Genomic DNA, 25,289 nt, shown 5'->3' with positions numbered 1-25,289 from the left:
AAACTACTATAATATATGCATATTGAAATAATGCAGTCTCATTCAGAAATAAAGGTTAGTCTGGTGCTATAATATGTACAACATCTGCCTGGTAAAGAAAATAGACTCACATGAGAGTATATGATAGAAGACACGGCAAAAATTTAATGTAATCTTAAGCTCAGTGGTGTTTAGTAAACCAGAGACTTGCTATTTCACTGTATGCTATGCTAGCCAACTAGGGTCTTATGTTCAGCTCCGGGCACTACATTTTAAGAGAGTGGTTGGTAAATGGAGGTGTAATCAGAACAGTAAAAGGTGTGAAAACCATGTCATGTGCGGTGGCAGAAAAACTGAATCTAATTCGCAAGAGCACCAAAAGGTGAAACTAGGACCAGTAGGTATGTTACGGGAAGAAACATTTGATTCAGTGCAAGCAAGTGGTTTCTGAGATCAGATCAGATCAGATCAGTCGCTCAGTCGTGTCGGAGTCTTTGCGACCCCATGAATCACAGCACGCCAGGCCTCCCTGTCCATCACCAACTCCCGGAGTTCACTGAGACTCACGTCCATCGAGTCAGTGATGCCATCCAGCCATCTCATCCTCTGTTGTCCCCTTCTCCTCCTGCCCCCAATCCCTCCCAGCATCAGAGTCTTTTCCAAAGTTGCCCACAAATGGAATGAACTGACTTGTCACTAAGAAGCTATCTCTTTAGACGTTTAACCAGAAGCCACATGCCCATGCATCATGGATTCTATAGAGATAATTCTTATGATGAAGAAGAGGCTGTTTTACTTTATTTGATGTTACTTATTTTTTGGCTGTATGGCTTGCTGGATCATAGTTCTTCAGCCAGGGATTGAACCCACACCCTTGGCAGTGAAAGCAGAGTCCTAACCACTGGACCACCAGGGAATTCCTGAGAATATTTTATAACTCTTAAGATTATGTTATAATCTTAGGTTTAAATTCTATATATAATATGTATACATAAATGATGTTTTATATTTATGTCAATATAACATACTTTATAGTTAAAACTTGTATATTTTAATGTCTTTATATTTGTATTATAAGAATACTCTAGATGATGCTATTGTGATTTTGCCTATTCTTCACATGATGGGAAAGAAAGAATGTGGGCTTTAAGAATTCCCTGGTGGTCCAGTGGTTAGGACTCTGCAACTCTCACTGCCACAGCCCATGGCCCAAGTTTGATCTCTGTTCAGGGAGCTATGATCCTGGGCAGCGTGGCAAAAAAAAAAAAAGGAATGTGGGCCTTGATATGTACACCTGTGTTTGAAACCCAGCTTTATTACTTCCTGGCTCTGTAACCCTAAGTAAGTTATTCATCATCTCTGAGCTTAGTTTTCCTTATCCATATCCTGGAGATTCTAGTGCCTGATTTACAGGGCTACTGTGAGGACTGAATGAAAAACATTCGTAATATATGAAGACTTAATATAACTCCTGGTGCATAGTACATGCTCAAAAAAGTTTGTTCCTTGTCTCTTCATGATATGAGTAATTGATTTAATCAAAAGTCTTTGTCCTTGTAGGGGAAAGACAAATTGAGTAAATCATGCCCAGGTGATTATGCTACAAGTAAAACGAGGAAAAGTAGCAGCTTTCTTGTAAGGACTCTATCTTGTAAATGTTACTGTTGAGAAAAAAGCACATTAATTATGATAAAGAAAAAGACGTTTTACTTTAAACTGGAAAATGTTAGAATGCTATATGTGGGGGAATCTAAATATTAAGACTATGCTTTTGATTCCTGGAAGAAAATATATAAAGCAAAATAAACTATGGTATAAAACTGCCTTTACCTTACCACTAGGTGGCAGATATGACAATTAACTGTATCTGTTCATTTCATAAAGGATTAGGTGACTGTGTTTTAAGATTAAATTGATGTTTCTCAAATATTTATATTATGTTATTTTTCTGTGTTATATGATTAAATATGTAGTTTAAAATTGATTAATTTTGCTTTCATTTTTCAGTGCTAATGAAGGCACAGGACATTTTAAGGTATTTTACTTTTATTTTTCATTTGCTTTACAAGAGGGCCCTATAAGACACAAATTTAAGATTAACAATCGTGTGGAGACTGTCTTTGGTAACAATAAAAAGTATTTTAGAAATAAAACTTGTTGAAATTTGGAGTATATTCAATAATGCTCTCCTATAATAGATTTTTGAGAAAAGAGTTATTAAGTAGGGATTTATTATTATTTCACAACAATGGTTTAAAGAAAAATAAGTGAGCAATTTTTAAAAGTGAAGCCAAATGCTGTACTGATTTGGTGATTAAAAAATATTTCAAAGCATTTTTTGCATAGTTGGCATTTAGAGTTAAATATGAACTTATAATTTCATTTTCATGTAACATCTTTGGTTCAGATTAACTTGCCTCAACTTTTCGCTTCAATCATTTAGTGAAACTTTAGCAGTAAGAATGAATTCTTAAGTTCAGAGTTGTCTTAAAGGCTTCGGTTTCACAGGTGCGATTGCACACTGTGCAGCTCCTGTAGTATGAGTCACTCAGGAAAAGGAGACTTTTTTAAAGGGGGTAAATCAGGCCTTAGAGTTACTTGGGATTATAAAAATATAAAGAAATAACTGACTTTCATCTGCTTAGATTTTCAGTGACTTTGTCAAAGTCTACACGAAAATATGGGTGAATTATACCTGGTTGGGCATAGTGTTTTGTTTTGTGACTCTAGTGGCTTAAGGGACGTGAGTTGACGCATAGGAATAGATGAGTACTTTTTTGGACAAAGTATACTATAGGTTTTTCCCAGAGATCATTGTGATGGAGGGGATGCAGTGTTAGGTTTGGTAACTTTTAACCTCTTCTAAGTTGTAAAATACCAAACTTACGGTGATAAACTTTAGGAAGTCCTTTCATAGTGTGGTGGGTGGGAAAGCAGCATAACAGTTTCTGTATGGGACAAGTACAGTCATAGGCTCCTAGAGGTCACTGAAGACATCTGTGTAGTGACCTGCAGTAGCCAGGTGAGCCAACAGAGTATAAAAATCTCATGAAGAAAGAACTAAAAATTAAGTTGGAATATTAGCCTATTACTTCCACAAAAGCACATGGGCACGGAGAATATGTATGTAATTTGGAGCCTCACACATCAAAGAAATACGACATTGCCTGCCACCTATGAAGTGTTCTTGCCCAAACAAATGTGAAGCTGATCATACCCCTGGATTACTAATTTACAGGAAATCCAGGGGACACAGGAACTTATTTAATTACTCTGTAGGAATATAATAAGCCAGATCTAGATACTGGAAAACTGCAGGACAAAGACAAACAGTTCTGTTTCTTCAGCAAATAAAAGGGAAAGACATAAAGAGGGAACATATAGATAGAATATATTGATTAGAAGAGACTCAAGGGACATCAGTGTATGGTGTTTATTTGGATAGGATTTGAAAACTAAAAACTTTATGAGATGCTAGCCCCCAGTTGTAAGTAACATAAATATCCATCAACTGATGAATGGATAAACCAAGTATGATATATCCATGTAATGGAACAGTATTTGGCTGTACAAAGGAATGAAGTATCGATACATGCTACAACATGGATGAACCTTGAAGACATTTAAGTGAAAGAAGCCAGGCCCAAAAGACCATGTGTTATTTGATTCCACTTACATGAAATGTCCAGTATAGGCAAAAGCATAGAGATACGGAGTAGATTAGTGGTTGCCAGACACTTGGGGGTGAGAGGAAGTTGGGAGTGACTGCTAATTGGCATGTGTTTCTTTTTGGGTGATGAAAATGTTCTAAAGTTAGGTAATGGTGATAGATGCACAACTATATAAATACACTAAAAACCATTGAATTGTATACTTTAAAATGTGGTGAATTTAATGATAAATGAATATCTCAGTAAAGCTGTTAAAAAACAAGCCAAGGCCAAGAAAACTTCAAATAGAAGCATTGTTTGTAATAAATTTAGCGCATGCATTTTGAGAAAACAAAAATATGTCTGATAAAAATAATATATACATAAATTAAAATTTTTATTCTCTTTGTAATGACAACCCTAAAAATAAAATTATTTTCTACTAGGTAAAAAAATTTAGACAGTTGGTGAAATTTGTACACTTACTGTCTATTTTCTGATATTAAGAAATTTTAGAGTATGGTGGCAGTATTATGTTTTTTAAAGGAGTTCTTATTTTTTAGAGATGCATGCTGAAGTATTTACAAAGGAAATGATCATGTAAGGGGTTTGTTTCAAAACAAGCCTGGGGAATGGGGGCCAGGAAGCAGTTGGGATAGGAAAAGGGTGGGATTTATTTAAAACAAGATTGACTTTGAGTTGATAAAGATAAGTTTATAGGAGTTTATTTATACTATTGTTAAAGTTTTGAAGCATTACGTTTTCAGTATTAACTAAACATTCCCGTGTTAATTTGCAGGCTTATGTCTGTATGAGGTAATGAATGTATTGTTTTAGAAACAAATGATCCTATTTTTGCATTTTTTGACTATTTTTACTTTGCTAAAACAGTGTTTTTAAAAAATACTTTCTTAGCTAACACTTTGGCAATCTTATCATTTTTCTTTTAATTCTGCATTTATAGGGGAGTTTTAGTTATAATCTACTGCTTAAAAAGCTGCTTTTATTTTTTATCTTGGAGTTCAAATAAATATGTCTGACTAGGATCAGATCAGTCACTCGGTCGTGTCCAACTCTTTGCGACCCCATGAATCACAGCACGCCAGGCCTCCCTGTCCATCACCAACTCCTGGAGTTCACTGAGACTCACGTCCATCGAGTCAGTGATGCCATCCAGCCAACTCATCCTCTGTTGTCCCCTTCTCCTCTTGCCCCCAGTCCCTCCAGTATCAGAGTCTTTTCCAATGAGTCAACTCTTCGCATGAGGTGGCCAAAGTACTGGAGTTTCAGCTTTAGCATCATTCCTTCCAAAGAAATCCCAGGGCTCATCTCCTTCAGAATGGACTGGTTGGATCTCCTTGCAGTCCAAGGGACTCTCAAGAGTCTTCTCCAACACCACAGTTCAAAAGCATCAATTCTTCGGCGCTCAGCCTTCTTCACAGTCCAACTCTCACATCCATACATGACCACAAGAAAAACCATAGCCTTGACTAGACGAACCTTTGTTGGCAAAGGAATGTCTCTGCTTTTGAATATGCTATCTAGGTTGGTCATAACTTTCCTTCCAAGGAGTAAGTGTCTTTTAATTTCATGGCTGCAGTCACCATCTGCAGTGATTTTGGAGCCCAGAAAAATAAAGTCTGACATTGTTTCCACTGTTTCCCCATCTATTTCCCATGAAGTGATGGGGCCAGATGCCATGATCTTCATTTTCTGAATGATGAGCTTTAAGCCAACTTTTTTACTCTCCACTTTCACTTTCATCAAGAGGCTTTTGAGTTCCTCTTCACTTTCTGCCATAAGGGTGGTGTCATCTGCATATCTAAGGTTATTGATATTTCTCCTGGCAATCTTGATTCCAGCTTGTGTTTCTTCCAGTCCAGTGTTTCTCATGGTGTACTCTGCATAGAAGTTAAATAAGTAGGGTGACAATATACAGCCTTGACGTACTCCTTTTCCTATTTGAATAGTGCCTAGTTAAACTTTTCACCACATAACTTGTGGCATGACAATCATAAAGTCTGTTTGCTGCATTCAATTTAAAAATATTTCACCAAGCAGTAGTACATGTCAGAAAAATTTTCCCAGGAATCTTATTTTCTTTAACTTTTATTTATGAAAATGTTTGAACATACTGAAAAGTAGACAGAATAGAACCTCCATGCAGCCATCACACAGTTTTACCAGTTAACTAATGACAGTTGAATTTCTTCCACTTCCCTTAGTTTTTGGGGGACTTTGCCACAGGGCTTGTGGGATCTCAGTTTCCCAAGCAGAGATTGAACCCGTGCCATGGCAACGAAAACTCTGAATCCTAACCACTAGGCCACCAGGGACTCCCACACTTCCCTTCTTTCTAATGTTTTTCTGAAACAATTCCTGGTATTTTGCCACTTCCTCTGTAAAGTATTTCAGTAATCTTAAAAGATGAGTTGCTTTTTTTAGTGAACATGTATCATACCAAAAAAACAAGTTACAAAAATGTCAGTGTAGTGAAAGATAAAAATAAAGTGACAGACCTATTTTAGATTAAAGGAAATTAGAGAAGCACGACAACAAAATACAGTGTGCGTTCTTCATTAGATTCTGGATTGAAATAAGAACAACATACAAAGGACATTATTAGGACATTGGAAAAATTTGAATTTGGACCCATTTAGATAATTGCATTGTATTGTTATAAATTTCCTGAATATTTCCTCATAATTATATTGTAGTTATGAGGGTGAGTCCCTTTATTCTGAGAAGATAACTACAGGTATATTTGGGGGTAAAATATCTCAATGTCTGCAAGTAACTTAAGAAATGGGCTTCCCTAGTGGCTCAGACAGGAAAAGAATCCATCTGCGATGCAGGAGGCCTGGGTTCGATCCCTGGGTTGGGAAGATCCCGTCGAGGAGGGCATGGCAATCCACACCAGTATTCTTGCCTGGAGAATCCCCATGGACAGAGGAGCCTGGTGGCAATAGTCCATGTGGTTGCAAAGATTCAGACTGAGTGACTAAGCAGCAGCAACTTAAGAAATAATAAGTGTCTATGTATGCACACACATATACATATATGTTGGAAGAGATAAAGCAAATATAGCAATATGTTAATATTCTAGTTCATAAAGTAGATTAAGTCTATCTGGATCTTCATTTTACTAGTCTTATAACCTCTTTGTAAGTTTGTGATTTTTCAAAAGATTGGAAGTGGGGAACAAAAAAGGATGTTTCTTACCAGGTATCTAGTCAGTGTACAAATTTTTATCTTAGTCCCGGTGAGTGTTTTATTTTAAATCAAGGTCCAAATAATGTTCATACATTGTGATTGGTTGATAGATCTTTAAATCTGTAAGTTTTCTGTTTTTTTTCTCGCAGTTCATTTCTGTTTCTTTTTTCTTGCAGTTCATTGTTGACAAAACTGAGTCATTTGTGCTATATGGTTTCCTACAGACTGGGTTTTGATGTTGCATCTCTGTGATTTAACAAGTTCTGTCTTGCTCGTAAACTGGTAGTTACGTCTGAGTATTGGTCATACAGGTTTGACTTGAGGGAACTAAGAATACTTTATAGGTGGTGGCGTTTTGTCCACTGGAGGCACATAATGTCTGGTTGTTTGTGTCTCTTTGTTTTTGTGTGTGTGTGTTTTTGTCTCTGTTTGTGTGTGTGTCTTTGTAATGCTAACAAGTATTGGTACTCAATGTCAAGTCCATTAACTTAATAGGGTTTGGAAAATGATGTTATTCCTCCTCCGTTTATTGAAATACTTCTATAAGAGAAACTTCTGTTTGGTTAGCCAGCAATACCATTCATATAGGAAAGAAAGGATAAATGCTGATTCTTTCTCTTTACTTCCCAGGTTCAAAATAATGAGTTGATTCTTTAGCATGCTCCAGTCATAATCAGTGTTTTTATTTTACTTTGCATTTAAATATATTTGTGGTTTAAATCCTCTTTAATGATCTATTTTAATGTTCAGATTGTCATATCTTAAGATAATCATGGCTGTAATAACAAGATATTTCATACTCCCCAACTCTTAAATCTCTTGCCCCAGACACAGAATTGGTCATTTCTCCAAGGTATCCTTGGGTGGTATTTCAGAATTAAAATCTGGTTGCTAGGGATTTTCCTTGCTACTGGGTTGGTAACTATTTTCAGTTGACAGAGGCAGGAATTTTTTCAAGGTAAAATGAGTTGATCTTTTTAAAAGATATTTTTAGTAGTATGTATTTTCTATAGCCAGAAAATAGCCGAATGTCTCTTAAATCTCCCTATAGATTCTATCTTATTATTCCAGCTTTCTTATCAAATTGACCTTCTGTGTTAACAGGTGGTAGGGAAGATTTTTGTGCTTCTCAAGGCACTTGATAGGATTCAGGCTATTCAGGCAATGGTACCTACAGTGCAGTGCCTTCATCAAGACTGCACTTGGAGCACTGCTGTTTTGCTCCTTAGTGAGAAAGATTGCCATAGATTTTCGAGATGATTTTTATACCTGTGTTAAAAAAACACGAACCTTTGCCATTTTTGTCTGCATTATTATCAGTATCCATGATGACAACTAGGTCCTCTAATTACATTCCTTCACATAAAGGAGCACAATAAATCAATGCACTAGTAATAACTAAGTACGTACTGTGTGCCAGGAATTATAGTTATTACATATATTAGGGCTTCTCTGGTGGCTCAGATGGTAAAGAATCCACCTGCAATGCAGGAGACCTAGGTTCAATCCCTGGGTCAGGAAGATCCTCTGGAGGAGGAATTGGCAACCCACTTCAGTATCCTTGCCTAGGGAATTCCATGGACTGGGGAGCCTGGTGGGCTCACAAAGAGTTGGACACAACTGAGCAACTAACACACACACACATACACACACATACTTTTTTAACACCCTTTCCTCGTGATAATTCTGTGAGGTAGGTGCTGCTAGTATCTCTGCTTTACAAATGGGGAAATGGAAACACAGAAAGCTTTGGCAAGTTGTCCAAAGACTTGCAGCTAGAAAATTACAAAACCAGGGTTTAAACCCAGGCAGTCTGTCTCTGGAATATTTGCACTTAATCTGCTATCTGTTGCACTATGGTATTTAGGGATAAGGCTATCATTAGGAAAGTTCTTAAGAAACCAAATTACAGAGAAGAGAGCTGAGTGCTGTTACATGGGACAAATACATGCTTAACCTGCCTGCATCATTTTGGTAACAATTCTAGGATTTCTTTCTGCTAGTTCTAGAAAAATACTTTATGTTTTCCTAAAAGGTACTTTTTAATTCTTATTACCCTAGCTTTTCATTTCTGTTAATAGTAATATCCTTTTAATTGCCTCAGAGATAGAATAGCAGGGAAAGCATTTAGTTTGAGTCTACTTTAAAACCCTATGGTCTCTCTACCCATCACCTTAGACCATTGGATCAGATTCCAGGCATTTATGTTTATATGTTAATCTTTTTATTTTCCACTATTGCAAGAAATTTCAAACTCATACAAAAGTAGACAATAGTAAAATGAATGCCTGTGTACATGTATTACTTAATGTCGATAATTATAAAATCATGGCCAATCTCAGTTCATCTTTACCTTTATCACTTCTCCTATATAATCTTCAAGCAAATCCAAGACTATAGTTTTATCAGTAAATAATTCAGTTTGCTTCTGAAAGATGAGGACTTTTTATAAAAATATAATAATGATGCTATAGTTTTAAAAATTAACAGTAATTCCTTAGTCAAATATCCACATGCTATTTCAGTTTCCTATGAAAGTTGTTTTATAGATTTTTTAAAATCAGGATCCAAATAAGATCCATATATTGTAATTGGTTGATATCTCTTATTTATAGGCCTTATATCTTTTTTAATCTATGGATTCCTCCTACTCTTTGATTGGTTGTGTGTTTTTTTTTTTCTTGCAGTTTTTTTGTTGAGGAAGCTAGGTTCTTTTAGATATTGAATCTTGGGTATTCACTGTCAATAAATTTTGCTCTAAGTTTTAAAGCGTTTCTATTAAAAAAAAATTGTTGACGTTTTTTAGAGAGGAGAAGCTAAGCTAAAATTCTTTTCTTGTATGGGATAGATAAATTAACTCAAATTTCATGATATTTTTTCTTTTGTAAATCTTTTGAATCATCTTTGCTATAAAATATGTTTTAAGGTTTATGCATTTTATGTATTTTTTACCTGAAATTGGTTTGTTTATTTACTCTTATAGCCATTGGAAAAGAAGTTTGTCCGAGTTTCAGGAGAAGCAACTATTGGACATGTAGAAAAATTCCTCAGAAGAAAAATGGGTCTTGATCCAGCTTGTCAGGTAGAGTATATGTATGTTAAGAGTCGGGGAAGGGACTGACTTCCCTGGTGGTCCAGTGGCTGGGACTTCACACTCCCAGTGCAGAAGGCTTGGGTTCAGTCCTTGGTCTGGGAACTAGATCCCACATGCTACAACTAAGACCTGGCACAGCCAAATAAAAATAAATATTAAAAAACGGGAAGTTGTGAGATTACCTTTAGCATATTGAAGAACTATCTCTAGGATTTCATGCAGTGGCCTTTGTTTTATGACATTGTAGATATTATAAATAGTTACTGAATATTGGTACACAGTGATCCCTACCCCCAAGTTTTAATCATATTTGACTTACTGGCTGTTTCTTGCTGCCGTTGATTACCATCTCTGGGTGTCAGAGAAAAGCTGAGGATATGAGAATGATTAAAGAGCTTCTAGAGCCTCAGCTCCAGCTCTTTTCTTTTTGATAGTAGAGCAAAAGTATACTTTTCTATCCATTCAGTCTCTTCAGAGGCCATCCTTATATCAGTGTCTAGCTCAGGACACCTAGTAAAGTGAAATATCTATGTAGTATAGACTGTTATTTTTCTAAGGATTGAAAAAGATCTTCCATTCTAGTTGTATAATACTTTCTTTTGTAAGATGAAAATCTCAAACACCATGTATTATTGAATATAAAATGTGAATATACTCATAGTTTAGTAATGTGGGCCAATGAAAATGCACATTTATATAGTTTTGCTGTTTCATTAGTCAAATTTAAAAGGGATTTTTTGTTATTTTTCATCATGTGTAAAATTTCACAGAATAATTTTTTTCTAAAATATCTATTTACTATAGATTAAGTTAGTAAATATTTTAAAACTAGATGAAATTTTGCTATGCTTTTAGTATCAATATCTGTTGGTACTAAATATATATTGTTCAGTCGTGTCCAACTCTTTGCAACCCCATGGACTGTAGCCCGCCAGGCTCCTCAGTCCATAGGGATTCTCCAGGCAAAAATACTGGAGTGGGTTGCCATGCCCTCCTCCAAATATATATATTAAATGCAGTTAGATGTGACTTCCCTTACTGACTTTGACATCATACTAGCTATATCTCATGGCAACTGAAAACTGGAAATGACTTATTTATTACCTTTATTCTGGCTTTTGGTGAGAAATAGATAGCTGTTTACAGATTCCTGAACAAAGAATTGTGAGTGACCCCATAATAGTCTATTATTTCTAAGAGCAGAAATCAGAAGAGTTGTACCTGATTATATAGAATAAGAAGTGGCACCCAAGAGGCTTTCTTTAGGGTATAGATTACTTTCTCTGTGGCTAGATATTGATCAGAGCCATTGATAAATTTCACATTTGGTATTTTAAGAAATTTGGTTGCCAAAATTCTAAATTGACTTTATTGTATAAAAATGTGGGTTTATTTTTTTCCTCATTTCATAGAATTCAAGGCTTTTAACATTTTGAAATTTGTTTCAGTCTTTAATTTTCTTTCTCAGCTCTTGGTTCTCTAGGTAAATATTTTTTTCTAATTCAGGTACTTTATAGCTGGTAACATTCATAAATTACTATTTCACCAAAATGTTAAAATAATAGAACAGTAATTATCACTGATGCAGACCTATTTGTGACTAAAATTGTTGAAGCTTTCTAAATCCAAGGGAAAATAAGCAAGAGTTACTTCTAATATGAATGAAACATTGAGCTAGTTAACCATTCAGTTCTGTTCAGTCATTCAGTCATGTCCGATTCTTTGCAACCCCATGGCCTGAGCACGCCAGTGGTTAATAGTTAACCATTAAACAAAATAGTTAGCCATTAAACAATTCTTGATCAACCCAGTCACTGGAGTCTTCTGTGCTGACCTTCTTTAAAACCATTTAGTTCCAAATGGAAAATGTATGCTTTGTTTACAGATATGTGACTTTCATGAATGGTTATTTACTAGCAGGAATGCATGATTACTAGTTCAGTTTCAGTTCAGTTCAGTTGCTCACTCGTGTCCGACTCTTTGCGACCCCGTGAATCGCAGCACACCAGGCCTCCCTGTCTATCACCAACTCCCGGAGTTCACTCAGATTCACGTCCATCAAGTCAGTGATGCCATCCAGCCATCTCATCCTCTGTCGTCCCCTTCTCCTCTTGCCCACAATTCCTCCCAGCATCAGAGTCTTTTCCAATGAGTCAACTCTTCGCATGAGGTGGCCAAAGTACTGGAGTTTCAGCTTTAGCATCATTCCTTCCAAAGAAATCCCAGGGCTCATCTCCTTCAGAATGGACTGGTTGGATCTCCTTGCAGTCCAAGGGACTCTCAAGAGTCTTCTCCAACACCACAGTTCAAAAGCATCAATTCTTCGGCGCTCAGCCTTCTTCACAGTCCAACTCTCACATCCATACATGACCACAAGAAAAACCATAGCCTTGACTAGACGAACCTTTGTTGGCAAAGGAATGTCTCTGCTTTTGAATATGCTATCTAGGTTGGTCATAACTTTCCTTCCAAGGAGTAAGTGTCTTTTAATTTCATGGCTGCAGTCACCATCTGCAGTGATTTTGGAGCCCAGAAAAATAAAGTCTGACATTGTTTCCACTGTTTCCCCATCTATTTCCCATGAAGTGATGGGACCAGATGCCATGATCTTCGTTTTCTGAATGTTGAGCTTTAAGCCAACTTTTTTACTCTCCACTTTCACCTTCATCAAGAGGCTTTTGAGTTCCTCTTCACTTTCTGCCATAAGGGTGGTGTCATCTGCATATCTGAGGTTATTGATATTTCTCCTGGTAATCTTTATTCTAGCTTGTGTTTCTTCCAGTCCAGCGTTTCTCATGATGTACTCTGCATATAAGTTAAATAAACAGGGTGACAATATACAGCCTCGACATACTCCTTTTCCTATTTGGAACCAGCCTGTTGTTCCATGTCCAGTTCTAACAGTTGCTTCCTGACCTGCATACAGATTTCTCAAGAGGCAGATCAGGTGGTCTGGTATTCCCATCTCTTTCATAATTATCCACAGTTTCTTGTGATCCACACAGTCAAAGGCTTTGGCATAGTCAATAAAGCAGAAATAGATGTTTTTCTGGAACTCTCTTGCTTTTTCCATGATCCAGCGGATGTTGGCAATTTGATCTCTGGTTCCTCTGCCTTTTCTAAAACCAGCTTGAACATCAGGAAGTTCACGGTTCATGTATTGCTGAAGCCTGGCTTAGAGAATTTTGAGCATTATGTTACTAGCATGTAAGATGAGTGCAATTGTGCGGTAGTTTGAGCATTCTTTGGCATTGCCTTTCTTTGGGAGTGGAATGAAAACTGACCTTTTCCAGTCCTGTGGCCACTGCTGAGTTTTCCAAATTTGCTGGCATATTGAGTGCAGCACTTTCACAGCATCATCTTTCAGGATTTGGAATAGCTCAACTGGAATCCCATCACCTCCACTAGCTTTGTTCGTAGTGATGCTCACTTGACTTCACATTCCAAGATGTTTGGCTCTAGGTCAGTGATCACACCATCATGATTATCTGGGTCATGAAGATGTTTTTTGTACAGTTCTTCTGTGTATTCTTGCCACCTCTTCTTAATATCTTCTGTTTCTGTTAGGTCCATACCATTTCTGTCCTTTATTGAGCCCATCTTTGTATGAAATGTTCCTTTGGTATCTCTGATTTTCTTGAAGGGATCCCTAATCTTTCCCATTCTGTTGTTTTCCTCTATTTCTTTGCATTGATCGCTGAAGAAGGCTTTCTTAGCTCTTCTTGCTATTCTTTGAAACTCTGCATTCAGATGTTTATATCTTTCCTTTTCTCCTTTGCTTTTCACTTCTCTTCACAGCTATTTGTAAGGCCTCCCCAGACAGCCATTTTGCTTTTTTGCATTTCTTTTCCATGGGGATGGTCTTGATCCCTGTCTCCTGTACAATGTCACGAACCTCATTCCATAGTTCATCAGGCACTCTATCTATCAGATCTAGGCTCTTAAATCTATTTCTCACTTCCACTGTATAATCATAAGGGATTTGATTTAGGTCATACCTGAATGGTCTAGTGGTTTTCCCTACTTTCTTCAATTTAAGTCTGAATTTGGCAATAAGGAGTTCATGGTCTGAGGCACAGTCAGCTCCTGGTCTTGTGTTTGCTGACTGTATAGAGCTTCTCCATCTTTGGCTGCAAAGAATATAATCAATCTGATTTTGGTGTTGACCATCTGGTGATGTCCATGTATAGAGTCTTCTCTTGTGTTGTTGGAAGAGGGTGTTTGTTATGACCAGTGCATTTTCTTGGCAAAACTCTATTAGTCTTTGCCCTGCTTCATTCCGTATTCCAAGGCCAAATTTGCCTGTTACTCCAGGTGTTTCTTGACTTCCTACTTTTGCATTCCAGTCCCCTATAATGAGAAGGACATCTTTTTTGGGTGTTAGTTCTAAAAGGTCTTGTAGGTCTTCATAGAACTGTTCAACTTCAGCTTCTTCAGCGTTACTGGTTGGGGTATAGACTTGGATTACTGTGATATTGAATGGTTTGCCTTGGAAAAGAACAGAGATGATTCTGTCGTTTTTGAGATTGCATCCAAGTACTGCATTTTGGACTCTTTTGTTGACCATGATGGCTACTCCATTTCTTCCGAGGGATTCCTGCCCGCAGTAGTAGATATAATGGTCATCTGAGTTAAATTCACCCATTCCAGTCCATTTCAGTTCGCTGATTCCTAGAATGTCAACATTCACTCTTGCCATCTCTTGTTTGACCACTTCCAATTTGCCTTGATTCATGGACCTGACATTCCAGGTTCCTATGCAATATTGCTCTTTACAGCATTGGACCTTGCTTCTATCACCAGTCACATGCACAGCTGGGTATTCTTTTTGCTTTGGCTCCATCCCTTCATTCTTTCTGGAGTTATTTCTCCACTGATCTCCAGTAGCATATTGGGCACCTACTGACCTGGGGAGTTTCTCTTTCACTGGAGAAGGGAATGGCAAACCACTTCAGTATTCTTGCCTTGAGAACCCCATGAACAGTATGAAAAGGCAAAATGATAGGATACTGAAAGAGAAACTCCCCAGGTCAGTAGATGCCCAATATGCTACTGCATATCTGACGTTATTGATATTTCTCCTGGCAATCTTGATTCCAACTTGTGCTTCTTCCAGCCCAGCGTTTCTCATGATGTACTCTGCATATAAGTTAAATAAGCATATGATTATACAGTGGAAGTGAGAAATAGATTTAAGAGCCTAGATCTGATAGATTGAGTGCCTGATGAACTATGGAATGAGGTTCGTGACATTGTACAGGAGACAGGGATCAAGACCATCCCCATGGAAAAGAAATGCAAATAAGCAAAATGGCTGCCTGGGGAGACCTTATAAATAGCTGTGAAAAGAAGAGAAGCGAAAAGCAAAGGAGAAAAGGAAAGATATAAGCATCTGAATGCAGAGTTCCAAAGAATAGCAAGAAGAGCTAAGAAAGCCTTCTTCAGCGATCAATGCAAAGAAATAGAGGAAAACAACAGAATGGGAAAGACTAGGGATCTCTTCAAGAAAATCAGAGATACCAAAGGAACATTTCATACAAAGATGGGCTCAATAAAGGACAGAAATGGTATGGACCTAACAGAAGCAGAAGATATTAAGAAGAGATGGTAAGAATACACAGAAGAACTGTACAAAAAACATCTTCATGACCCAGATAATTACGATGATGTGATCACTGACCTAGAGCCAAACATCCTGGAATGTGAAGTCGAGTGGGCCTTAGAAAGCATCACTACGAACAAAGCTAGTGGAGGTGATGGGATTCCAGTTGAGCTATTCCAAATCCTGAAAGATGATGCTGTGAAAGTGCTGCACTCAATATGCCAGCAAATTTGGAAAACTCAGCAGTGGCCACAGGACTGGAAAAGGTCAGTTTTCATTCCACTCCCAAAGAAAGGCAATGCCAAAGAATGCTCAAACTACCGCACAATTGCACTCATCTTACATGCTAGTAACATAATGCTCAAAATTCTCTAAGCCAGGCTTCAGCAATACATGAACCGTGAACTTCCTGATGTTCAAGCTGGTTTTAGAAAAGGCAGAGGAACCAGAGATCAAATTGCTAACATCCGCTGGATCATCGAAAAAGCAGGAGAGTTCCAGAAAAACATCTATTTCTGCTTTATTGACTATGCCAGAGCCTTTGACTGTGTGGATCACAAGAAACTGTGGAAAATTATGAAAGAGATGGGAATACCAGACCACCTGACCTGCCTCTTGAGAAATCTGTATGCAGGTCAGGAAGCAACAGTTAGAACTAGACATGGAACAACAGGCTGGTTCCAAATAGGAAAAGGAGTACATCAAGGCTGTATATTGTCACCCTGCTTATTTAACTTCTATACAGAGTACATCATGAGAAACGCTGGACTGGAAGAAGCATGATTACTAAGGGATTGTTAAATGATAAAATACCTTTAAGATATTATTTATTTGTAGCAGATAAAAATAAAAAAGAAGATAGTTTTGAAGGATAAAAAATATATAGATCACGTGTTCTTAAGAGATTTAAGTCAATTCAAATCAGAAATCAATAATTATCTGAGTGGATTTTTTTCATATAGAGATCCCAGTGTCTTTGAATTATCATGGTTGATTTAGTGGTGTTTTGAATTTATTGATGTCTTACCGTATCTTTTCTTTTTTTTGTTAACCAACTCTTGTAGTATTTTCCTTTGTACATCATTTAATCTTATTTTTGGTTTTATAAAATGCTTATCACATTTATCACTAAATATCTTGTATATAAAAGATGTAGTAATAAATTTTGAGTTCCATCTTATAAGACAGGTTTTTTTCCTTATAATTTATGTATTTATTTTACTTTTTGTCTGTGCTGGTCTTTGTTACTGTGTGCAAACTTTCTCTAGCTGCCCTGAGCAGGGGCTACTCTTCCTTGAGGTGCTCTGGCTTCTCAATGTGGTGGCTTCTCTTGTTGCAGAGCATGGGCTCTAGGCACATGGACTCAGTAATTGTGACAGACGGGCTCAGTAATTGAGGCTGTACACAGGCTTAGTTGCCTCAGGTATGTGGGATCTTCCTGGACCAGGGATAGAACCTGTGTCCCCTGCATTGGCAAGAGGATTCTTAGTCACTGGACCAGTAGGGAAGTCCCAATAAGTTCCTTTTTATTATTATTTATTTAGTATATTACCTTAACCCTTAACCATACCACTGAATTGTTTCCAAATCATTTACGGAGATTCTAATGTGTCATATGGTATATTCCTACCATTCATTTTCTATTTATTAATATTAAATTGAGCAATCTGTGTGCTTGGCATCCACTACAAACATGAGACGGAAAATTCATGCTGTCAGGCAACTCAGAACTGTGTGGGAAAGATATAAAATGACAGTAGGCTATGATGAGTGCAACAGGAGCACAGAGTGAATGATTTAGCTCTGAATTTGTCAAAGGATTTGCAGAATGGATTTTTTTTTTTTGGCCAGATAAGGAGGAAAAGAACTTTCTGTCAAAGAAAAGAGTATGTATGAACAAAGAGGGATGAGTGTGGCACTGGCTCATTCAGTGAAAAATTCTGTCTTGGAAGCTTTAGTGTGATCTTGCTTTTAAAAAGTTAAGGGTTTTTCTTGCCTTAAGACTATCTTCACATTCTGATTTCTGCTCTGAGATTCAGATATATTGTAGTTATCCTGCCTGTCTAAGACTTAATACTCAGGAGGTTAGAAAGATTATGCAGAAAAGAGTTAACAAAGCAGACCCGAGGCTGCTGTCTCTAGAAGGACTGGCTTACAAGGTTGGCCCTTGCCTAGCATCTAGGGAGCTGGCTTAAGACTGCAGTATTGAATGTATGTTTCCCCGTGCATGGACTGAAAACTGAATACCTGCTTTGCTTCTGGGAGTCTGGAATTTGCTAGTTGCTAGGCAGAGAATGCCGACATGACCAGGCTTCAGTGCAACCCCTAAACTCTGAGCCTCAAGTGGGCTTCCCTGGCAGAGAGTGCACAAATTGGCTGCATTTCTACTGCTAGAGAAAAGAGTATTGTGGGAGTATTGCTTCCTGGACTGGGAGGGAGGAGCAAAGGAAGCCTGTGAATGGATTTCTCCAGACTCTCCCTACATCTTTTTACCTTACTGATGATCTGAGTGTATCCTTGCTGTGTTGCTGTAGTAAATCATAGCTGTGAATATGCTGAGTCCTTCTAGCTAATTGTCAAATAATGGGGGTCATGTTTGTTACATCCTCAAAAATGTGACTCTGTTTGAATGAACTAAGTTAATCAACAGGTAAAATGAGAAGCAGTTAAATGTTTCTGAGGAAAATGGATATATAATTTATGATATATTTCATAAAATGGAACATTATGCAGCTATTAAAGACAGAGTTAACTATGCATTCCAAAAGATGTCCGTGTATTAAGGTTTTGGTGTTTGTGTGTGTGTGTATGTTTTAAGAATATGTAGAACAAAATATGTGACACGATCCCATTTCTATAAAAATAAAATCCATGCGTGCACACACAGCAACTAGGACCATATGCATCAAACTGTTAGTAACTGGCTAACCTCTTGGGATTAAGTTGAAAATTTGTAGTAACCAAGTCATAAATGTATACCACATGGTCCAGCCCACTAAGAGTGGTGGTCTCTGACTTGCTGGATACTTAATTAAAACATAGTGTTAGTTTCCAAGGTCTATAATTTTTCTTGGATCTAAGTTCTGTGCGCAAGATCAGCTGTTACTGCCCTCAAGTCCTTTTGCAAACAGATACTGCTCTACCAACTTTAAAACTGGTAAGCATTAAACAAGAGTTGTTACTGCTGCTGCTGCTAAGTCACTTCAGTCATGTCCGACTCTGTGTGACCCCATAGACGGCAGCCCACCAGGCCCCACTGGTCCCTGGGATTCTCCAGGCAAGAACACTGGAGTGGGTTGCCATTTCCTTCTCCAGTGCCTGAAAGTGAAAAGTGAAATTGGAGGTTATTCATTGTGAGAGAGCACAGGGCTTGACAAACTGACCCACAGGCCAAATCTAGCCTGCCATCTTTTCATAAACAGTGTTTTATTTTAACAGCCGTCCTGTGGCTGCTTTTATACTAAAGTGACAGAATTGAGCACATGTAACAGTGATCTTGTGGCCTACAAGCCTAAAATATTTATTATGTAGCCCTTTATAGAAAGTTTGCCAATCCCTGACATGCACTGATTTTTGGAGAAAGATAGACCTGGAAATAGACCTGGCTTCAGATCTGAACTTTGCTGCTTACCGGCTTTGTGATTTTAGGAAAATTTAGTGTCTTTACTTCTTAAGCATCCCTATCTGCAAAGTAGGAATTATAATACCTAACTCACAGGAATGTGAAAATGATATGAGATAATATATGTAAAATATATAAGTGTAATGTATGCTGTGCGTAGTGGCTGCTCAGTTAAATGCAGGTACTTTTTATTCTTACCCAAGCATGCTAAAGGTTTTAGGGGGATTAACATGTTGGCATTGTGTAGGATTTTTAGAGTAAACAAAATTTGAAGTTAGGAATTTGGTTAGGAGATGATTTCAGTGGTTTAAACCTGAAGGCAGCACTTGAAAGAATGATATGAACTTAAAAGGTATTATGAAGAAAGAAGCAACAGGTGTAGCTGATTGCATGTGAGAAGAAAGGAAAAGGAGAAATAGGAGTTAAGAGGTGATACTCTGGTTTGGAGCAAGGAAGAATTTCATGCCATAAGCTAAATAGGAGTCTTAGGAGATGGAGTCTATTAAGTGATATGTGTTAATAAGATGTTGAGGACCTGTTCCCATTTTAAAGCAGTGGAAAAGGAGTACTCAGTGAAAGAGCATGTAAGGACTTCATTTCTGTTTCTGGCAAGTGAATATACTGGAATCATATACAATACAGTATATAACTATACAACCATATTGTTCTGTCTAGCGCATTCGGTATAGAAGTAGATTTATAGTAGAGCTTTGACATCACTAAAAGGGCTGAAAAGACCTTGTTAAGATTGTTCTACCTGTAAAACACAATGCCTTATTATGTACTTTATATCAGTATTAGACTTTTCATTGTTGGAAAATGAGATATTCTTTAATAAGAAGATCAAACAACCGAAGATTGCATTTTGAAGCATTATAAGCCCTTAATCATTGTGTCATGAACTGTTTAAAAATATAATTTTCTGAGCCATCTTATGCTGAACATATCAAGTATGATTTAACTTGTTCTGAGAGATTCAAGGAAACCATTTGGAATATCTGCTGTAGTGTTCTGTGTTCTGCCTTGTCCTCTAGTGCTCCTTCCATTTTATTTGTAAATAGTTTCTAAACTGTTTCGTAAGAATGTTTAATCAGTCTACAATAGTTAAGTCAGAACCTCCCTGGCTGTCCTGTGGTTAAGACTCTGCGCTTCCAATGCGAGAGATATGGGATCAATCCCTGGTTGGTGAACTAAGATCCCACATGCCATGGCCAAAATAAATAAATAAAAAACAAAATAGCAAAGTCTAGTCTAAAAATAATTATGTTGATGTTCCTCTTTTTTAATGTGGTTTTTTGAAGCAGGACAGCAGACTTATACTCTTATTTGCCTGTAGGTAGACATCATCTGTGGTGATCACTTGTTAGAACGGTATCAAACTCTAAGGGAAATTCGACGTGCAATAGGCGATGCAGCAATGCAGGTAGGTCTACCATATTTATGTCTAACGGGCAAGTTAGTTAATGAAAGAAGAGTGTTCCGTGTTATTAGGGTTTTAATAAACATTCTATAATTAAAATTATTTGGACTATAAATAATAAAGCTAATGTTTACTGGATGCTTACTGTGTGTCAGGTACTTTTCTAAATGATTTGTAATGATGAGCTCTCTTACTCATCATAGTTTTATGAGGTAGGTATTCTTTTATCTCCAGTTTTAAAGATAAGGAAAGGTACAGGTAAGGTGGATTTCCCTGGAGCTCAGATGGTGAAGAATCTGCCTGCAGTGCAGGAGACCTGGGTTTGATCCCTGGGTGGGGAAGATCCCCTGGAGGAGGGCATGGCAACCCACTCTAGTATTCTTGCCTGGAGAATCCCATGGACAGAGGAGCCTGGCAGGCTGCAGTCCATAGGGTAGCACAGAGTCGGACGTGACTGAAGTAACTGAGCACGCACGCACAGGTAAGGTACAGAAAGGACATGTAACTTAACCACAGTTAGTAAGTGTGTGTGGAGAAGGAAATGGGAACCCACTCCAGTACTCTTGCCTGGAAAATCCCATGGACAGAGGAGCCTGGTAGGCTACAGTCCATGGGGTCGCAAAGACTAGGACACGAATGAGCGACTTCACTTTAACTTTTCACTTTCGTGCATTGGAGAAGGAAATGGCAACCCACTCCATTGTTCTTGCCTGGAGAATCCCAGGGATAGGGGAGCCTGGTGGGCTGCCATTTATGGGGTTGCACAGAGTTGGACACGACTGGTGTGACTTAGCAGCAGTAGCAGTAAGTGTGTGAGCCAGGGCTCAAACTCCAGGCAGTTTGATTCTAGAGGCCTTTTTTCTTCTCTGTCTCATACTGCAGTAGAGCTTTGAAGACTACTGGGCAAATGTATCTGCGAGGACGTGTCTTTAAGAAAAATTTGCGGATACTCATTAGTCTGTAGAGATTTCACATACCACTCCTAGCTCAGTTGGTAAGAAGCCATGGTAACTGTTAAACGATATTTTAAGTAGCCTATAATGTGAGTGGGAAGTATAGTGTGAAATCTAATAAGGATAAATGAAAGCAAGATAAGACCTACAATTTTAATGAAGAGAAAAATCCAATTTCTTTTGGAATTTTGCCCTCTAATTCTGAAATCCATTGGGGAATCTGATAGATGACAAAACTGGTGTATGAAGATTAAGTACCTTGCCCAAGATCAGTTGGTTAGTTAGCAGTGGAATCAAGGTTCAGCTGTTGAAAAAGTTGAACTTAAAGCTTAGGATCTTAGCAAAAGGGCAGCTGAATACTTTTTTGGGTAATTATTTGATTATTCTTACATGTTTTTAGAAATATACTGTACTAATTGTTTATATTTTAGAAACAAATAATTCAAAAGATCTTCATAAAATACAAAAGTAAAATTGTTTCTTAGCTAAGTAAAGCATACTTAGAGGTATAAATAAGACATTTCCTAAGATTTTTATAAAATCATACTTTAGAAATCTTAGAAAATATTGTCTTTTTTAAAGTTAAGCTTGATTAGAAATGTAAAAAGCTAGGCGTAAAATCCCAAAGTCAATGGAGTAGGTAGAAAGTATGACTTCAATTTAAAGAATATTTATAATTAAAGTCCTCATTGATAACTATGTAAGTGTCATGTAATCTCAGGACCTCTTAGCTAAATGAATAATACATCTCTGCAGTAGGAAGGCTAGGATGTAGCAAGTGAGGGAGAGAGTGGGAGGAGCTCAGATCTGACAGAATAAAACCATGCAGGACTTTATAGACTGTAGTATGAACTTTGGATTTTAACTGAGTGAGGTGGGAAACTATTGATTGGAGAGATTTGAGCCAAGGACAGAAGAGACATAATCTGACTTGTCTTTTAGAGGATTTACTCTGATTAGATTGTTTAAGAAGACCATGAATGGAAACATCTAAATATAAAATATAAATAATATTTATATATTCCTATATATTTATCAGAATATAAACAAAATAAACATAGATATAAATTTGAAATGTAAAGATTATCTCATTTCATAAAGTGTAATTTTATACATGTATTGAAGTTGTTTTGAGATTTTAAACAGCTTGTAATTCTGAAACATAACTATATGCAAAAAATTGACATTCTGTAAAATGTAATTTGTATTCATGTAAATATGTTAATAGGGTCCTTCTGTGTATTAGAATACAAATTCATTTACTTTGATTAGACTAATTAGTCTAGAAGAGATCTGATGATCTGTAGGCCAAACATGGTGTGATTGTACTTTATTTGGCTTATTCTGTGTTTTAAATATTTTTTGAGTTTAAATTCCTTTAGCTAAGCATCTGCTATATGGTTTATCACTGGTCTCAACATACCCTATTTGACTACTTAACTGACTCACATATTCATTTATGGTACTTCTCTGGCTTTTGTGGGTATTTGAATTTGTGAACCCCTTTCTAGAATGCTGATGAGTTTTCACTGGAGTTGCCAGTAACAGAAGCCAGATTGCAGTGAGTTGAACAGTGAATGAGCAATGAGGAAGTGGAGCCATGAAAAAGCTTAATAAAGAAGAAAGAAAGGGTGATAGCTAGACCCGAGTTGGAAATGCAAGGCGTGTATGCCACCACTCCCTCTAAATGTTGCTTAAAGTAGGTTCATTGCCCATGGCATACTTTCTCAATGAGTCTTCTTTTTAAGCTAGTTTTTCAGTTCATAGTAAATTACAAATAGCATCTTAAAAAGGTAGGTTGCTTGCTGGGTGCAGCCTTGGTGAGAGCACAAAGAATTAAGACCTCATATCAAGAAAGGAGTCTCATAAAGAGACTCATAAACATGATATCTGGAGTCATTTAGTGTTAAGTTTTCTGACAGCCCCAGAGGACATCACTGTGTTATATAGCGCAGTACAGTTACAGTTCATAATGATGACTCTGGGTAGCAAAGAAAGGGTGAATTGTACTGAACAGTCTTCAAGGAGGAAGTAAAATGCATCCTGTATTAAATGGGTAAGAGTTCCGAAGTTTTCTCACTTATTTTAGTTGTAAGCTGCATTTGTATGGGAAATAAATGTTTTATTTCCTAGCAGATCCATGATACTCTATGATAATTGAGTCTTTCTTAGAGAAGCCCAGAGTTGGGTGATATATTAAATAATCTGCAAAATGAGAAGTTTTAGTTCTTTTTGGAGAACTGTTTAGCCATAAACAACCTTGACAAACTGTGGATACTGGTAGTTTCAGGATTTTCTTCTAAGAGTCATTAAAAAGGCACACTAACAGGGAGTGTCTGGTTATGAGCTGAGTAGATAAGAAGTTTCTTTATCTTGGACTTTCATTCTCTTTAAATCAAGGAATTTCACATTAGTGTTGGGTTATGAAAAATAAACTATCTTTGACTTGATCATATATGTAAGTGGTTTTCAAGTAACTGCAAAACACTTTTATTTTTTTCAGGATGGTCTGCTGGTCCTTCATTATGGACTTGTGGTTTCTCCTTTGAAAATTACTTGAAGATTGTAAGACTGTTATGAGTGAGTGAACAAAATAAGGCGGCTTCTGCAGGATTGCATTCTCACCAAAGATTTCCATGAAACATGTAATTGCTATCATTTTGTGCTGTTTGAGACATAACTTACCTATTTTCAGCACGAAGAATCGTAGGAGTCTTATAAATCATAGGATTTTTAAGTATAACTTGGAATGATAGAATGCATCTGTTTAGTGAAAGATCTGTTTAGTAAAAAGTCTCTCTAGTAAGTGACTATATAAAAAGCGTCCATAGCTCAGGGGGAAAATTTTTAAAAGCATTTACTTTTTATGATTTCAGATACTTTGATATAGATTTTGTTTCCTAATCTTTGAGGTAAATCAGTCACTGTTTTTGTCTTCGTTGAGCCATACCCCTTTCAAGTTGGTGATTGGGATTCTGCTCTTTGGAATGGCATCAGTTGGGCAGTCATCCAATTGGAAAAGAAGTATGCTTTTGAACTGAAAATTTAAAACCAGACTTTGTTAAATTACAGAATGTACTTCTCAGACAAAGACCAAAACTATGGGCCACTTTTGTATGTTGCCGCATTATTTTGAACTTATGTCTTTTTTTTAAAACCAGCAACACTACTAAAGAGATATTATCCACTTCTAAAAGGGATGAATTCTATTTTTGTGTGTGTGAGGATACTGTCCCCTGTAGGGTTTAGGTCTTCAGTGTATTAAAGGCACCTTTAACATACCTTACAACAAGGGGTGCCTCTTGGCAACATTTTTTTGAATATTAGTTGGATTAACATTAATTTTTAGTACACAGTGTGATTGTCAGTACCTTGTAATGATACTGCTTTTGAAAGTAATTTAAAATTTTGAATGAATTTAAGGTTTACAGAATACTTGTTCATTGTTTCCTCAGTAAGTCAGTTTAATGTTCATTTTCCCATTTGTTGCTGGGATAAAGAATACGGGTGTTTGAGGGCTCACTCACTTGCATACAAAAATTTCCATTTGAAAGATTATTTTGCCTAAAATTAGCATTGTAATACTTTAAAAGAAATATTTTGTAAACCTTATTTCACTGCAAAATTTCCAAGTCTGCATAAAAACAATTATAATTGGAGAACGATTGGTAATTGTTTTATAAAGAATTTATGAATTCTGTATAAATTTCTTCTAACATTTAATACAATTTTTTAATAAAAATTTATTTTAACCTA

At 37.0% G+C, this 25,289-nt stretch overlaps 1 protein-coding gene across 2 annotated transcripts in view; it reads left to right on the top strand.

The window, feature by feature from the left end:
• The window catches only part of PCGF6 (polycomb group ring finger 6), a 32,014-nt gene extending 6,725 nt beyond the window's left edge, over positions 1 to 25,289 (top strand). The window contains exons 7-10 of one of the 2 annotated variants that reach the window (XM_019953159.2): positions 1,987 to 2,014; positions 9,826 to 9,924; positions 20,497 to 20,583; positions 24,037 to 25,289. In XM_019953159.2, coding sequence (XP_019808718.2) covers positions 1,987 to 2,014; positions 9,826 to 9,924; positions 20,497 to 20,583; positions 24,037 to 24,093 — 271 coding nt within the window. In that variant the 3' untranslated portion in view covers positions 24,094 to 25,289. The remainder of the gene's footprint in view (positions 1 to 1,986; positions 2,015 to 9,825; positions 9,925 to 20,496; positions 20,584 to 24,036) is intronic. The other variant, XM_070780758.1, reaches the window with a different exon arrangement.

This window comes from Bos indicus, chromosome 26, assembly GCF_029378745.1.
Source record: "Bos indicus isolate NIAB-ARS_2022 breed Sahiwal x Tharparkar chromosome 26, NIAB-ARS_B.indTharparkar_mat_pri_1.0, whole genome shotgun sequence".
Taxonomy (NCBI): Eukaryota; Metazoa; Chordata; class Mammalia; order Artiodactyla; family Bovidae; genus Bos; species Bos indicus.
This window is presented reverse-complemented; position numbering and strand designations above follow the sequence as displayed.